The 15,979-nt window shown below is 43.4% G+C and overlaps 1 protein-coding gene across 3 annotated transcripts in view; it reads left to right on the top strand.

The window, feature by feature from the left end:
- The first annotated feature begins 23 nt into the window (after positions 1-23).
- LOC110981018 (uncharacterized) overlaps positions 24-15,979 on the top strand; it is a 45,654-nt gene continuing 29,698 nt past the window's right edge. The window contains exons 1-2 of one of the 3 annotated variants that reach the window (XM_022238155.2): positions 24-160; positions 374-509. In XM_022238155.2, the coding sequence (XP_022093847.2) occupies positions 45-160; positions 374-509 (252 nt within the window). In that variant the 5' untranslated portion in view covers positions 24-44. Of the gene's footprint in view, positions 161-373; positions 510-4,916; positions 5,211-13,706; positions 13,831-15,979 lie in introns of those variants that run through there. The other 2 variants (XM_022238161.2, XM_087145740.1) reach the window with 2 other exon arrangements.

Genomic DNA, 15,979 nt, shown 5'->3' with positions numbered 1-15,979 from the left:
TAGGAACCGATGAAACTTCGCCCTCGGTTTCATATTGTGAAACCATGACATCTTATGTTCCCAAGGAGACGCAGGGTAGCCTGCTTGGGCCTCAGGCTACCGCAGGGAGGGCCAACCATTCCACCAGGGATGTCTCACCGGGTCCCGACACTATCTCGACGTAAGTTGACCGAATACCTCCCCGATTTGTTATTAACCGTGTTGGACGCTGACGATGTTTCGTTGTTCAGCCCAAATCAATTCTGTTAAAATGTTTCAGAGTGCATGCTGCCAAGAGCTTACCTGCCGGCGGAAAACGCAAATTAATTAGCCCACCTAGTGACTCAAAATAAGTTCATTTCGATTCCTATCAACAGTTTCGTTTTGATTTCAGACCTACGGACCTTTCGAGTGCCGGAGAAACCAACTCGATGGTTGTTCTATCACCATCTGGCGATATGAGTTTGCCCAAGAAAGAGCCGAATGAAGAGGGAAAACTACCCGGAACCGATTCTAAATGTCACGATGAGGTGTGTTTATAAAGAATTGAATTTCATTCATTTCTTCATTAGGCCTTTCAGTTTGTTGGTTTTTGGGCCTATGCTCATCCAGAAATAGTTCAAGGCTGTGGAAAATTAGGATTAAGTAGGCCTATGCGGTGCTTGAATCGGGCCATAATGTCTCATATACGCCCCTTGCGGAACTAGTCTGCATTGTCATGGCGTGGGAGGGATTCGGGCTGTGCAGTCGGACCCAAGGTGAAACGGTGAAGGTTGTTCATTTCGGATTTGGCTTTATCGTGTCCTGACTCCTGGCAATGTTCTGTGAATCCAGTTCGCAGCGTTACCGTCGGCAACGCTACTTTTTGGACATCGTAGCTCGTACGAATTGTGTAGGCCCAAGGCCTACGCTACGACTGAGGCGTGATAATTTTTCCTTGTGACCTTGATCAATCCTTAGGAAGTTAATTTAACAGAACGCGACTCTCTGTTGTTACTTGTTTTCTTTTACTTTCATATCCAGGTGCATTTAGATCCTTAAAATAAAAAAAACCCATTTTTATTGGATTTCACCTTGAAGAAGCCTACCCTCACTAACCTAACCGGAATGACAAGGATATGCATGTATCGAGACGAGATCGTTTCATCATTTTAAGTAGTGGCCTTAAGTACGTGTGTGTAGACAGTCACAATAGTCACACACCATCTCAACACCCCTACATTTTCAAACCCCGCCCTTTTGCCCACAATTACTCGGCCTGCATCCATCCATCAAAATCCTTTCACACCAAACATTCAAATCCCACTAATATAATAAGACCATAAATGAAAACATTAGACTGTGACGGTCCCAAACCCTTGGCTTCACACCTTTCGTTCCCTAGGATCAGTTTCACCCATCTAATTTCAAGCCAATCAAGTTTCCACCTTATCCCCCCCCCCATATGCGACCCATTTATAAATACCGACACTGAAATATGAGAATCTTGCGAAATCCATCAGGGTGACCTACATGTACCCGAGGCCCATAAACCCCAAGAACATGATGCACAATGTTGCTAACATAATCCCCCAGCAGTCACTCGAAATACCAGCTCGTCCACACACGCCCCCAACGCAAGTCATCGTCTTAATCCCTTTTTACTTAGCCGTTTTTTACAAGCCAACTCTGCCGTTCCATTTCTCATTTTGACCCTCAGGACGTGAGGTGCCCAAGGCTACTTCGCTTTGAAGGCTAAACGCTTGACATTGATCTTTTTGCAAAGTCAATGTTTCTCCCTTGCGTGTTTCTTTGAATTTCGCAGTTTTATAGTTTGCCATAGGCCTACCTCGTCGATCTTCAAATAGTTTTTTATCTCTAAAATTAGGAATTCGTCTCACGTTATCTTGATGTTACTTCAACTTTGTTCAGAAGATCTGTAAAAAACTTGTTTCATGTGCCGTGAATGCTCGCAATCGTGTTCCATCTGCTTTCACTGCGCGATCGTTATACACATCCTGGAAGGATTCGTCACACAGTAACCGCGTCGTTGTGCGGTTTACTCGTCTCGATACGTGGTGCAGTTAAGCCTTCTTTGTTGTGTTATAACACGCATATTTTAGACTGGTTAGCAGTCCTTTGTGTTGAAGCGCAGCCATGCATGAAAACCCCAACCATAGCACCGTTGTGCAGCGTCCCGCTTACAAGGTCACTGGGCGGCATCATGGAATTGTTTTACTATAGTGTACATGTACATGTATATGTATATCATTAGACTCTCTAGTATGACCTCAACAGTGGACTCGTCGTCAGTGGCGTAACTATGTCCGGGGGGCATCCGGGGGTGCACACATTTTTTTCAAGGGGGCACCACAAGACAATGAGCTGTAGCAGAGCATAGAACTAGGAGCAGAGGTTGTTCATAGATTTCAAATGGGGGGGGTGGGCATCCGGGGGGCACGGGTTTTCGCTGGGGGATGTACCCCCTCCTCCGTAGTTACGCCACTGTTCGTAGTACCTTTATTCTCACTGTGAACTGACTCTGAATTGTGTGGGTACCCACAACAGCCCTCACTTGCCTCTCACGGCAAAGTGCATTGGTTATCTGCAAGAATCCAGGTCAACATACATAGTACATGCGTGATGGGCCTAATGTACTGGTCAAGGTTCTGCAGGCTATCGTTACCATCTTTTGCCCAGTCAACAATCCATTAGCGTAGTTTATAAAGCGTGAATTATCTATTTGTGTCGGCGCAGCATATACACACACATGCCCCTTGTTTCTTTTCACCCGCATCAGCAATTTCAGATTGATTCCTTTTTTCATCCACCGCGAAATAAATTGCTCCGATTCCGAAAGCATGTACGGGTGACAAACGGCTGGGCGCCCATTGATATAAGTGATCAGCGTCGACAGTGCGCACGCTACCAGAACAGGAATAGGCCTAGTGAGCTGACCGTGGTCTTCGCCCTATGCACTGATGACAGGAATATATACGCTTTTTGTGCATGTTCGGGGATATAAATCTGTCTGTTGTGACACGACCCTGCTAATACAACAACGTTTAATAATTAATTATATACGCCTTAAAAACCCGCAGCAAGCTGTCCGTGGCGTGCAGAAATTCAGCTATGATTTAAATCCATTAGATTGTGGTGTTGATAGAAAAAACCATGACCTTATTCCCCCGTGCGATGACATGCGTGCCACGTACAACCTTACATTTGTTAAAATGTTAGTACTTAATTAACATTAGTAATTACTCACGTCCAAGCCATTTGGACGGATACTGTTTTTATCACACATTATCAAAAATTTTGATGCCATAATGATGCCTGCACACGGCGTTGGTTGAAGTCTCAAGATACCAATTGTCGAGTTCCACTTTTGAAAGGTTAATCATAAATATTGTAAAATTGCCATTATAGTCGTACTTTCGTCGAACCTACTTTCGTGGGGACCATTCAGTTTATAATCCCACGCCCGACCGCCAACCATTACAGCGTTTCCCTCCTAATCTAAAACGACAATTACCGGGTTTACAGTGAATAATTTGAGACATTTTCAAAAATGAATGGTACGACTTGCGTTTGCGCTGTATGTCTTTTGTTCAGTTTTCTGCCACCACTCCTTCTAATGCCGTCTTTATCCATCCTACCCCACATCCCACAGTTATGGAACATCCTTGATAATGGCGCAGCGAGTTCTTCATTTTTTTTACCCGTTACACAACATGCCCAAAATTTGGTATCCAGAGATCGTAGATGTTGATTACTGGCGAGAAAAGATAAAAGCTCTCAATCATATATCATTTTGTGGACGAAGAGAGAAAGCTTAAGTCCAGATGTGTCTAGTCGAGATTGTTTCCATTAAATCATCTGCATCATGGCTGGAGGTTGACAGTGGTTAGGGTTTAATATTTTGTGGTTAGTGACCCGTTTTGGTCTCATAAAAGGCCACCATGACATGCCTCAATATGTAGTGAAAAAGAAAGGCTGTCAAAGAAATCTTGGCGAGACGGTTTCCATACTCAGTTCGAATCTGAACAGACCTGAAATGTCATAACGGGGGGAACCCTTAAGAAGGTACATCACTAGGGATTCTTTTAGACATTTTGGGATACATGCAAAAAGATCTAGAGGCAGCAGTCAGTACTGTCCATTGGGTTTAATTTTGAGTATTTTGTATCCCCCTTCCCGTCGGGGTATACACCACGCCCACCTTTATAAGCAAAGTTGTTGAACGGTACAAGGGCGCGGCGCTGTGTACCTGTATAACACTTTGCGCCCTTTTTTAAATCGGCCGAAATGGGCGTGTCTTAACCTACTTAGCGTGTGCCTGTGGGGTTACTTCATCATTATGTGAAAAGTTGTGGGAAACAGTTTTCATCTCGCTTCTGTTCTTCTTATAAAAGGCTCTCGGCGAGATTCTTTCGCGTTATTTCAGCGGCCGTTCGTTTTGATGCAAATGCACCGAATTTGGTACGGTAAGTTCCCTTGAAGATTTACGGTTCGTGATTTGTTTGCTTACTTATTGTTCGGGTCCGCAGAGTAGGTGAGATACGTGTCTTTCTTTCCGCACGCCCGGAGAATGGCGGCTTCGATATGGTTTCTGACAGAGCCTTGGTAACTTGGTATACAGACAATTCCTGCAGGCGGGAATCTTTTCTTAGCCATGACTCAACTCCTGGGAATGTCTTGTTTCCTTACAATATGGAGTCGTATTCTGAGTTCGCAGCCGTGATGACGTCATCCGCGGTTTCCAACCCTTGTGCAGTGCGTGAAAACATCTTTCAAGTCCTAGGTGTGCATTTTCAGATAGTTTCGGGAAAAATTAAGGATTACCACGACGGAATAGACTAGCGCTGCGCAAACGCGCCAAGCCTTTGACAAGTTTGGTTTCGGTCTCGACTGATAAATGTCTGTTTGTGTCGCGCATTGTATTCACTCCATCGCAGTCTGCCACGTGTACATATCTGTAGCGACAAATACACTCACTGTGAACATTTTCAATGACAGTTTGTCAGAGATTGGCGCCGGCACACACCGTCAGTGTTAGACTACAGTGAGTTCACGGGGGCATAACGGCTGCACAGTATTACTGTATGCCGATTCCGGTCTAAAAATAATTCTGGCATTTCAGCGTTAAGTTTGAACCTCGCTGACGGGGCATTTAAAGAAAAAATATTGAAAAGAAAGCCGATGCTGGGCGAGAGTATGAAAAGTGGGACTGATACTTCTGTCTTGAATGGGTAAGGACGTTAATTTTTTTCTTCCTTTTAATTAAAGTACATCACTGTCAAGAAAATGTAGGCCTGAACCTTTTCCATGGCAGCACCAAAACGGGGCGGCCAATGGCGTCAGGGCTGTGTCACACGTCCCATGTGATTCCAGACCTGTGGTAATGCTTTTCTGATTAGGGCCAACTCTTATTAAAGTGTCACTTTGCACAAATTTTATCTTATTTTCTTTTCATGGTGGTTTGTTGTGTTTCTCAGAGGTTTTCTAGCATATAATCGTTTTTCTTTTCTGGACTTGTACTGAGAGCTCGTATGGGACACAAACTGACCTCACAAGCCTGGGGTCGTTGTCAATCGATCCAGGAAGTCAGTACATTCATAAACCCGGTCCAAAGCCAAGTCAAAGTGGCTTTTCTCGTGCCCAAGGTCAGTTTCGCTGTGTGGTTTGTATGTGCACTTGCAGTGACCAGTGACAGGTACCAGTACGAGGTGTTTATTAGACTGGTACCAAGGCAACTTTGGCACTAAGTGCTGGAATTCTATCAAGCATACTTTGAGCAGAATTACCAACAACAAATTTTGTTCTTAATCCTCATGAACTATCTGGACATTTGTTACAATTTATATCGAATGTCATACAACGTGAAGTCAGCTCACACCAAACAGATTGAATTTAAGTGCTGTATTTGTGTATGTGGTGGCATAATTTGCGTACATAACCGACTGCATTAAAGGAAGTTTACATAATCGGAAAAGATTCGGCGAGTTTTGATAGGAACTTAACGTTTAACGCGGCTGGTTTGACCGATATACAGCAAAGGTCGTGCTTTTTCTTAATCAGTGTGGACATTTTTGACTCGTCTTTTTTCAGCTACACAGTGTGGGATAAATGGTTTCCGTAGAGGGTTCATCAGTCATGACGTTATGCTCGTGTAACGCCCTCTTGGACCTTTTCCTACAGAAATATTCAGAATAATAACAAACAGTACGTGCTAGTGGGCAGCTTTATTGTTTTGGTCTAATGCAGATGAATGTGTTCATTTTTTTTTATCCTTTACCTTGTGTCAAAGGGGTTTTCCAAATATCACTTTTTATCTACTTTGTACAAGTTTTTCAGTTTGAGCATTTGATCGGAAATTGCAAAAGACTCATTCATTGTAAGCATCGAAACGATAGAGTAGGGGGTTATTTAGGGCGTAGTTTACTGTTGATAGAGGTCAATTTGGAAACCAGTTGGTTCAATTGGCGTCGGTTCAACTTGTGCTGACGGTGAATCGTCTGCCGTGACTCCCGCGTTGACTCACCATGAGGGCCCGCACCTTAAATAAACTTCGGGCTGTCGTGCCTGTATTCCGTGGCCATCTTCTGTTATCACTCAGCTGATAAGACGAATAATGAAGTTAAACGTCAAAGTTCACGCCCGCTTTAAAGGGCGTGTTCCGTGTTGTTCACAAATTCGTGCCGTCGTCAATGGATACCGTTGCCCGAGGACGTATGAAAAATTATACTCCCCATCTGATGCCTTCCCAGACTGTTAAACGGTAACAATAGCATAAAAATCTTGTTGAGGTGGGATGTATAAAGGAATTAAGGAATTAAATAATTAAGGAGTGGGGAATAACAACACACAGCGGGTGCTTCTTCTCGGAAGATTCAATTTTAAGTTACGGTGCCGCATGTCTGTTAATACACAGATGTGATCATATTGGCTTTATGTTTCTTGATTGATGATTGAATGCTGGAAAGTTGATATATTTAATGTCCTCGAGGAAACGGACGGCAGATATCAATCATTCGGGTTCTTTTAGTGATTTGTTCTTGAAAAAAATACAGTGAACTCGAAAGAAGTCAAAAGGTTTTGATTCATTTTATAAGTTTGTTTACTGTTTTGGCAATCTGCTTAGCTGTCTTTATACTTGCAAGAGATCTATAATAGTGTATGAACTTCATCATCTTTAGTCATAAATATCAATCGAACTATATAGTATGACAATTTCTCGTTTAAAGATTACGTTCAGTTTTCATTATGAGTGAAAGATTAAAATCATTTATCTCTCTCGAAAGAGACCTTAGGACCGACTATGAATCTGATCGAAAGGGATTATTTGTTGCTTTCCTCAAACCATTCAAGCGCCATTCTGCTTTAGTGCGACTACCAACCGTCACACCACGGCACAGCTTCCCTGGAAAAAAGTACGGCTTGAAACCATTGATCTGTGGTTGCCAGGCAACGAACCCGTTACGTCATGCCATGTGATCCTACCTGGCTCATACCGTACCGACGTATCGTGTCCTGCAGCTGCTTTGTCGATTTAGGATTTCATGTCTTCGTCAGTCTGACCGTGGTGTGACGAGGCAAGATTTGTTTCTGACATCCTGTCGGTGCGTTGTCCTTCATCATTATCGAGATGGCGTTTTTTTTATTTGAGGGGAATGAACTTTTTCTCTATAGTCAAATGTTGGATGAAGTATCAAAGCTGTGGTTCTGCGGCAAAACAAGGGGCAAAAATATGTAGTACTGTCTGCCATTGGGCAAACAAGAAATAAATACGTGGGTTTAGATCGAGGACTGTGAACATATCTCTTGTAACAGTGTAGGATATAGCTAAACTCCTTGTCTAAACCAAACTACCAGTATACAGTGTGTGAATTGAAAACGCACGTTATTTACAGGATTGGGTTCGTTTGGTATGTGGTAAGTGATGCGTAATTTCGTGTAAGTGGCTGGCTTTCGAGAAAGCGCCCGAGCTTTTGTCAACGTGACCTTCAAGAGTAAGTCCCCAGCCTCTAGTAACGGCGACTAAGGTCATGCATGCCAAGTCGCGTATTCCCCTCCCCCGACACACACACACGCACTCACCTGCTTGAATCGGCAGCATTCTCTTCAGGGGTTACATTCAGTCTAATAATCTGATTTGAAAGAAGTCATATTTCAGAGGAATGGTAAGCCAACAATTCATTGAGGCACGGCAGCCTCTGCACATGCATACATGAAGCCTGTCTTGTCATTTCTTTTCCGTCCAAGTGAACACATTTTCGTACCGTTTAAACTTTTTTTGGCATTTTAAGGACGAAGCAGTGGGTGTGTTGGCATGAGGTGGCTTGCAAGCGCGTTCCGTGAGATTTTTCCGCCGTGACGTCTATTGTACGGACGTCGTAAATTGTAAGATTTCCAATACATCTCTCCCCGCGCTCACGTTTGTTTTTATTTACTTACAGAGTTGCCGGGCAGTGGCTGATTTTTCAAACACTGTGCTCAGGCCCACTGTCGGTAACAGTTTAAAACGTTGTCGGCATTTGCAGAATAATTCAGGGTCTTGTCAAATTATTCCTGTGCAGAGTCTAACAAGTTGCCCATCGATGGTGGCTGGCGTTGGACTAGTTAACCCAACTGCAATTGGTGGAAATTGTTGTCGGTAACAAACATGCAGAGAGATAAGCAGTGGCGTGATTGCGTGTGGCATGTCCCCCCCCCCCCACGAATGCCGGTGCCCCCCCGTGCCCCACCCCATTTGAAATCCACGAACAACCTCTGCTACAGCTCATTGTCACTTGGTTCCCCTTGAAAAAAAGTGTGCACCCCCGAGTGCCCCCCGGACATAATAGCCCTAGTTACGCCACTTGAGATAGGCCTCTTATTATAAGAAAAGCCTGCGTTTGGGCAGAAGAGGATATCTTGAATTCTATTCCTACAACAAGTGCTAAGGTTTTAGCACCAAAGTAAACTACACAATATAGCACAATGTTTGCAGTTATTTTGAGCATGGAGTTGAGCTAAGGCAAATTGTACATGGTAAGCATCTGCTGTTTGACCTTGTATTAGTTGGTCTTATGCGTCAAAAATGCGCGCGATTCCCCGGATGTTTCAGGAAGGGGATTGAGGCAGTTACTTTGTGCGACTGATGACCATTAATCAGTAAAGAGTTAATCATTTACCAGACAATGTCACGTGTCATGTAGCCGGTTCAGCTATCGTTATGTCTCAGAGAAATTAGTTTCGGCCCAAAGTCGTGTTGTTAGGCCTATTATATAATGCCACATCCTCGATATAGGTGAGGCAGGCCGCAGATTTCCTTTAGCGACACAGGGCAAATATATCAAGGTCGATTTCACAGTATTTATCCCTATTAAGGCCTCCTGGTGAATCCATTACTCGGGGAAGCTTACCGCCAGTGCGGCCACGGTTGATGGAGAATAAATGCGGAATATCTGAAATTTGAATATCTGAATTCTGTATATGTCCCCCCTGCCACCTGCTTTGCAAGGCAACTCTTGTCCTTTTAAGCAATATCTGTAGAGTTTTACGATTATTTCCTGTATCATTCTCCTAAATTTCTTATCTCATCATAAGCCAAAAGTTTCTCCATGTGTAAAAGTCTGAACACAGATAAGTAAGAGTTGCCCAAAAGTATCGAAGTCAAATGAAAACAAAATCAACACTTCCCCGTTTGAATTTCTGGGAACGAATTTTTCCTCTTCATAAAGTGTGGAATTTCCCACTTTTACTTGCATACGACCTTAATATGACTTCATCGTACTCCGTCTGCTATGTTTTGTTTTTTTTGCGGGGCTTGTATGTCAAGTTGTCCACTCTTATTTAAGTACATTAGTGTGACGTAGTTGGTGGGTCTAACCATGCTACTGGTCGTTGCTACAATCAAGTTTATTCATGATTGTTGTCGACCTCAAGCCAGAGGAGTTTGTCTCGAATCGATACACGCTAATATGATAAGCTTTGACCATGGGCCATCCATATATCTTCGCTATTTTTAAGAGCATACTGTGGGTTACCGACAGCAGAAATCTGTCACTTGTGTACTTGTGATATTCATTCAACTTTCAAAATTGAAAATTACGCTTTGAAGACAGGCTTTTTTCACTTTAGGAATAGGCCGAATCGTTTGTGTCTGTTCTACGGTGTATAATTGTTAGAAGACGTCACTTGCTGCTATAAACAATGATACATGTTTACAATATTAGATACAGTGTCACATATTTTCTTTTGCTATTCGATATTTATATTGCCGTCATAAGGTCTAAATAATGTATAAGATGTCAGAAATAATAACCACCAATGGTTGTTATATGCCACAGGAGATGAGATGGTTTGGATTTTTTTTTATTTTGCTATTGTTATTTAAATTTGCACCTTTTGCTTCTCTTGAAAATTGCCAAGTTTCAGACGCTATGGGATTATATTGTCTATACCCCAGGCATTTCTGACGGTTAACGTCCATGCCACAATTAATGTGTGTGGTTGTGTTGTGTGTCGCTAGACCTATTGCGTGTCGCAGCGATCGTCCAAGCGAATAAAATTACCAGTAACCCTCGGCATCAATGAAAAGAAGTCTCTCTTGGGAATCTTAAAGTCAGTCTGTCTGTGAGTTTGTCCATCGGTTTTATTCGATTTCCCTCGGCCCCGTTGAAGGGATTTCTTTCAACAGCGTATGCTATGAGTTGATTTTACACTGGCGCTTGTGGACTGGTATTTTCCAAAATTGTACGAATAGACGGACCTAACCTTTCAAAGAATTAAAAAAACACTACGGAGGAAATGTCAAGTTTTGTCAAGGGTGCGAGCGTGCTCGCGAGGCACGAAATGAGGAAGTCAAAATGTTTTGCACGGTACGGCCATCAAATCGGAGCGCGTTGAGAGTACAGTCTTTTTCACATGGGAAATGAATTTAAAAAACACGTGTTTTTATGATTTTAAGTGCATATACTAGAAGATTACACTGTTGCTGCCTTTGTGCCCACTGAAAGGCCTTGGAATCTAAATAAAAAATTATCCCATGCAAATGATTTTTTTCACAGACTATCGATTCTGTGGACACGACAATGTTAACTGCACAATATAAATCCACAGTCCTGCGATCTTCAAGTTATATTTAGACGCCACTATTGTTGAACAATTGTACTTGGTCCATTCAGGTCAGGCCTGGGTTCAGGTCTGTTAGTCTATCATAGCTTCATGTTCTCGCTGAGAAGTTGCCCGTTTTATCACCGTGGTGATTATCTCGTGCTCTTGGCGGTAACTTAGCAACAGTTTCCAGTAGCAACCGTGCAAAAGGTGTGGTGTGTAAGCGATTTGGTGGTTGCGTGTGGCTGGCGACCAAACTCGTGACCTGCGCACGCCCCCGCGCGCCAAGAATGCAGCAGTGTCCCGGATGTTCACACAACGGGCGGCAAATGACGGGCAATCTGTCCTTCGTTGTCACCATGACACAAACGGCTGCTTCACAGTCGCCAGACGGCACGAGCAAAAAAAGCTCAAAAAAGAGCCAAATACATCCCATGGCAGGCTTCCTTACACAAATATCACTTTAAAGTCTTGATTATTGATGGACCTATGTAATTCAAATTCAGTATTCAACACGGCAATATTGAAAATCGATTTTATTTTCCACTTCAGAGAAACGACAAGCTCGAAAAAACACACAACGCCCGAAGATCCATTCTATTGATTAAAGTTATCTAATACTTATCGATAATACCAGTATACCACTTCGAACATCCGGAGTATTAAACCTCTTTAGCAGAAAAGGAATAAGGTGTAGCTTTTGTGTCGTCGGGAGATTGTCGGATCATTGTCGTATAGGCGTAGTGGTTGTTAAATTAATCTGAAATGGTACTAAAATATCTCATAATTTTGAACAGGAAGTGCATGCAGTTGTTATCAATTCCAAATAACCCTCTGTTGGTAATTTATTATTATTTTGCGTCATGTTACTCTCTAGACTCTACGATAGTTGTGGCTCCAGTGTTTATTGCCACATGCTATCAAAACAACAGCTTTGGAAGCATGTAGAAAAAAGCCTAGCGCTTTGTGATGTGATATGTATATCTATACATGTATCCACGGCACCAAAAAGTTCCACTTGGCTGCGTGTCGGACTACTCTTGTTGTATAGGCCTGTTCTGAAAATAGTGGTCACGGTCGATTGATCACAGGGTATAGTGTCTGTCTCCTGAACACAAACAAGGCTTACAGCTATCCGTAATTTCATAGCCTCCACCGATGGAATTATTGGAAGTTGTGGGAAAAGCGATCATGCTAAACCGATAGCACGACTTCGAGGGGGCTTGTAGCGTGATCAATGATAAAGGATCAGGAGCCATTATCGAGAGCGGTCGATTAATGTTGATGGATTAGTTAAGGAAGGCACCACATTGGGAATATCCGCACGCAACAATACCGGATTTCTCTTTGGCGCTGTAAATTAATGGCGTGCAGGTAACATTCTGGTAAGAGAATGGAACGTTACTGCTGCCAGAGCTTTGTGAGACTACATCGTGCTCTTAAACAGGAACAAAGAAGTGCGTATACGGCCACATAGTTCCCTGACTGTCATTTATCGTGCCTGACTGTTTTGGCCTTGGAATCCCAGATACCGTGGAACAATGTTTATTTCTCAATACGATAGTGACCAAAATGAAGTCCATATTAACATGCAGTCGGTTGTGCGGTATCATTTCAGGCTATGTGAGACGGGTGGTATATAGAGTACCAGAAATATCATATTTGCCTTTCAAACAGAAAGAGTTTGCAATTGTGTTGCGTCATTTTTGAGACAGCTGACACCCGAAGTCCATTATGCTTACATCGGTCTCCTGAAAATACAATCAAGTAAAATAGTTGAATTCGCCCAACGGGGGTCGATTTTGAGATTAAACGTTTCTGAAAGAAACAATATAATGCTTTCAGCAGAAGTTCTGTATAGTCTTGTCGAAGTCGTGGGATGATGAAGTCCCTTTATTTTCATATTACCACCACACCCTCTTGAAGTCCTGGGTGTGGTTGTAAAGCAAGACAAGTAAAATTGTGGGCGTGGCTTCTTTCTATCTTCAGTATCGTAGAGTCGGCGTCACCATATCTAATTGATTCAAGCCCATGTCCAGTGTAATACCGAGAGGATCTACTTGTACTGCTCAACGTGCCGCTAAAAACGTGAAAAGCGATCGCTGCATCGAGTCATAGAAACGGCAATTATCATAACTAATGTATGGGCCCAAAATATACGATTATAATTTCCAACTGGCGTTTATAATATAATAACAAACCTTGTATACACACGGGCCGCGGAGCGCTAGGTTCTAAGATCATTGTTATAGGCTGGACTGTTTTTACAGCGCAACTGGCCGTGCCAGCGCGTTGGAGCGGCTCCCTTTGTCATGCGGGATGTATTTTACAGGTCTCACCCCGTTGAAATTGGGTGCAGACCGTCGGCCTAACGCACGTTCCCATAAAAACCCACGGCTGACTCAACCCGCAAGGTTCGCTTGCTATCCAAAGCTGTAATCATCGTCGGTATACGGATTATCGACAACAATACAATAAGACCGTTCGTCGGCGCGCAACACCCTGGGGACAATTTGGCGGCAAACCAGTGCTCTAGATTTTTTTTCTTGTTCGCTACGGACGTCACGATGCGTTTTCGAGTCGTGGGTATTTTATATCCGGACCTATCAAGGATGACCGGTGTAGACTGGAGATGCTAAAAATAGACAGGCTCCCACTAAACAGTGTGTCTCTCAATTGACGCTTCTGTACGATTTCCGTTTCATCGGCTTCAAGTTCTTCCATGCCGTCTTCGGATGAAGCGTAGTACGACAAAGGCAGAGATACGCAGAGGCAAGTATTGTGTGTGTACGTACGCGCACGGGAAAAAGGCAGACCGCATTCGAGATGTGATTGCCTCGTTTTTGTACAAACATTCGGCCACGTGCCGCGGTTTCAGTCGGGGAAGGCTGTTTTCACAACGTGGACGATACCAGCATGACTCGCAACGCCGCTCTCGCACTTAGGTCTATACGGGACTTGAAAATGTGGCCTCAGACCGTTCGCGCGTGTGTCGCCTCATTATTCTGTGAAATTCACCGATGGCGCGAGAGGATCAGTGGGGAAAATGTGATTATAGTTTCAAAAACAAAAACCTATTTCTGCCAATGAATAATGACGGTTTCGATGGCATCCATAAACGTGTCTCATGATCATTTCTGAGAACCTGTGTTATTGAGGTAAAGTTATCGGACGTATATTTTGAAAGTAGGATCTGACCTGGGCGCCACCTACTACCAGTTGTTTGTGGTGAGGGGTCAGGTGAAGCCGGTGTATTCGAGGCCAAAGCATCCTAGACTCTATTCCTCTCATTTGTGTTACGGACCACTGTTCAACAAGCACCGATACCAAAATGGTTCCGACTGATTGACGCAGTCGATAGACGTGCCAGCATATTTTGGCACGGAGACAAATTCTCTGCCGCAGATCAGCCAACGGGTAAAATTGAAGCCAGGGTGAGGCCTTTCGCGCCGGTTAAAAATTTGCGGCGTGCAAACAGATTTTCAAATGTTGAACGTTAAATCCCACAAAAAAGACTCGGGTAATTTACTCAGATTTGTTTGGGGATTAAATTAGGCTGAAACTTCTATAATTAAGCCTTTGTTTCCTGTACAAATTAAAGATTCAGACAATTTCTGTCCAAAGTGGAGCTGCTCTCTGTATGTGGACTGAAATGGCCAGACGGATCGCATGTCTTGTCAAGGCTAGATTTAAAATGTAGCAACATACAGGTAGTACTTCGCGACTGTATCCTACAGATAGCCAAACGGATGTCTATTGCCACTCTGCATTAGAAAATAGTTTGTTGCTCTTTCTGATGTCATGCAGAATGTTGTTTTGGGTGCTTTTCTGGTTTTTCCATTCGACCTTTTTTCGTTTTTCACCAGTCTCTTCCACAAGGACTCCTTTGTGCCCGGGGTGATACGCAAACCCGTAATTGAGGTCGCCCAGTCACCTTTCTGACTGCTCTTCCCATCTTTTTTACAGTTGGCGGCAATGTCTGGAGCCAAAGTTTGTGTAATTTCCAGTCACCTGTCTGGCACATTGTGCATGCGAGTAAGGGCTCACGTGTAACACACTGCGACATTTTGGCGGTTCTGGTGTCGTTGTTAACGAACCATTATGAATTCAGATGTTATCACGATTCCGACTGTCATTTCCCATCCACTGTGGAAAAGTACCGTACTTGAGAAGAAAATGACTTCAGCTTTTGACACAATTTCTTTGAAAGTAAAAGTTGTGCTTAAAGTATCTATCATTTAGTTTTCCAGCATGTTTTCTCCTTTTTTCAAGGCCCCTTATCACTTCTCATACAATGTTGCGGTCTTGAATAATTTTTAAGGGGACTAGCACGAAGTCAGCAGACTTTCGCTTTAGTGAGTGGCCTTCGGCCAAAAGAGTAGGACTAGTGTTGATTCAAATTGGTCGTGGCGGTCGAAACCAAAATATCCATCAACTGGTCACAGGGCAATGCATATCGGAGCGTTTCCAGTCGTGACCAAAAAAAATGAAAACGGAGCGAAATGCGACATCGAGAACTGGCCCGCGATACCACCTAGCGCGCGGACCTATCTTGTTTTTAGAGAACGACTGATGAAGTCCTTGTTACATGTTAAAGACGTCAAAACTAAACCGAAGTGTCATCCCTTTCCTATTTACAACTTAGCGATTGTGCACGCGTAATTAAATCAAGAGGATTGTTTCCCTATGGACTACATGTCCCCTGTCGTGCGAATTTCCCCAAGCAGATGAACCTGCAAGGTGCAAGGTTTCCAGCGATCCAATTAATGGTGCTTCTTAACTCTCTCTGTCTCCTTCACGGAAGAGAATACTTTTGCATAAATTCATTCAAGCTAATCTGCATGGTTTCCCGGGGGCGGCGTGTATTCTGCGTTGCTGGGCAGATGGTAGTCACTGCAAAACATTGCAGTACATGTATTTG

This window comes from Acanthaster planci, linkage group LG14 (genome assembly GCF_054643075.1).
Source record: "Acanthaster planci isolate LZ-2023a linkage group LG14, COTS_SCS, whole genome shotgun sequence".
NCBI lineage: Eukaryota > Metazoa > Echinodermata > Asteroidea > Valvatida > Acanthasteridae > Acanthaster > Acanthaster planci.
The sequence above is the reverse complement of the archived record's forward strand: the minus strand, read 5'-3'. Positions and strand labels throughout refer to the sequence as shown.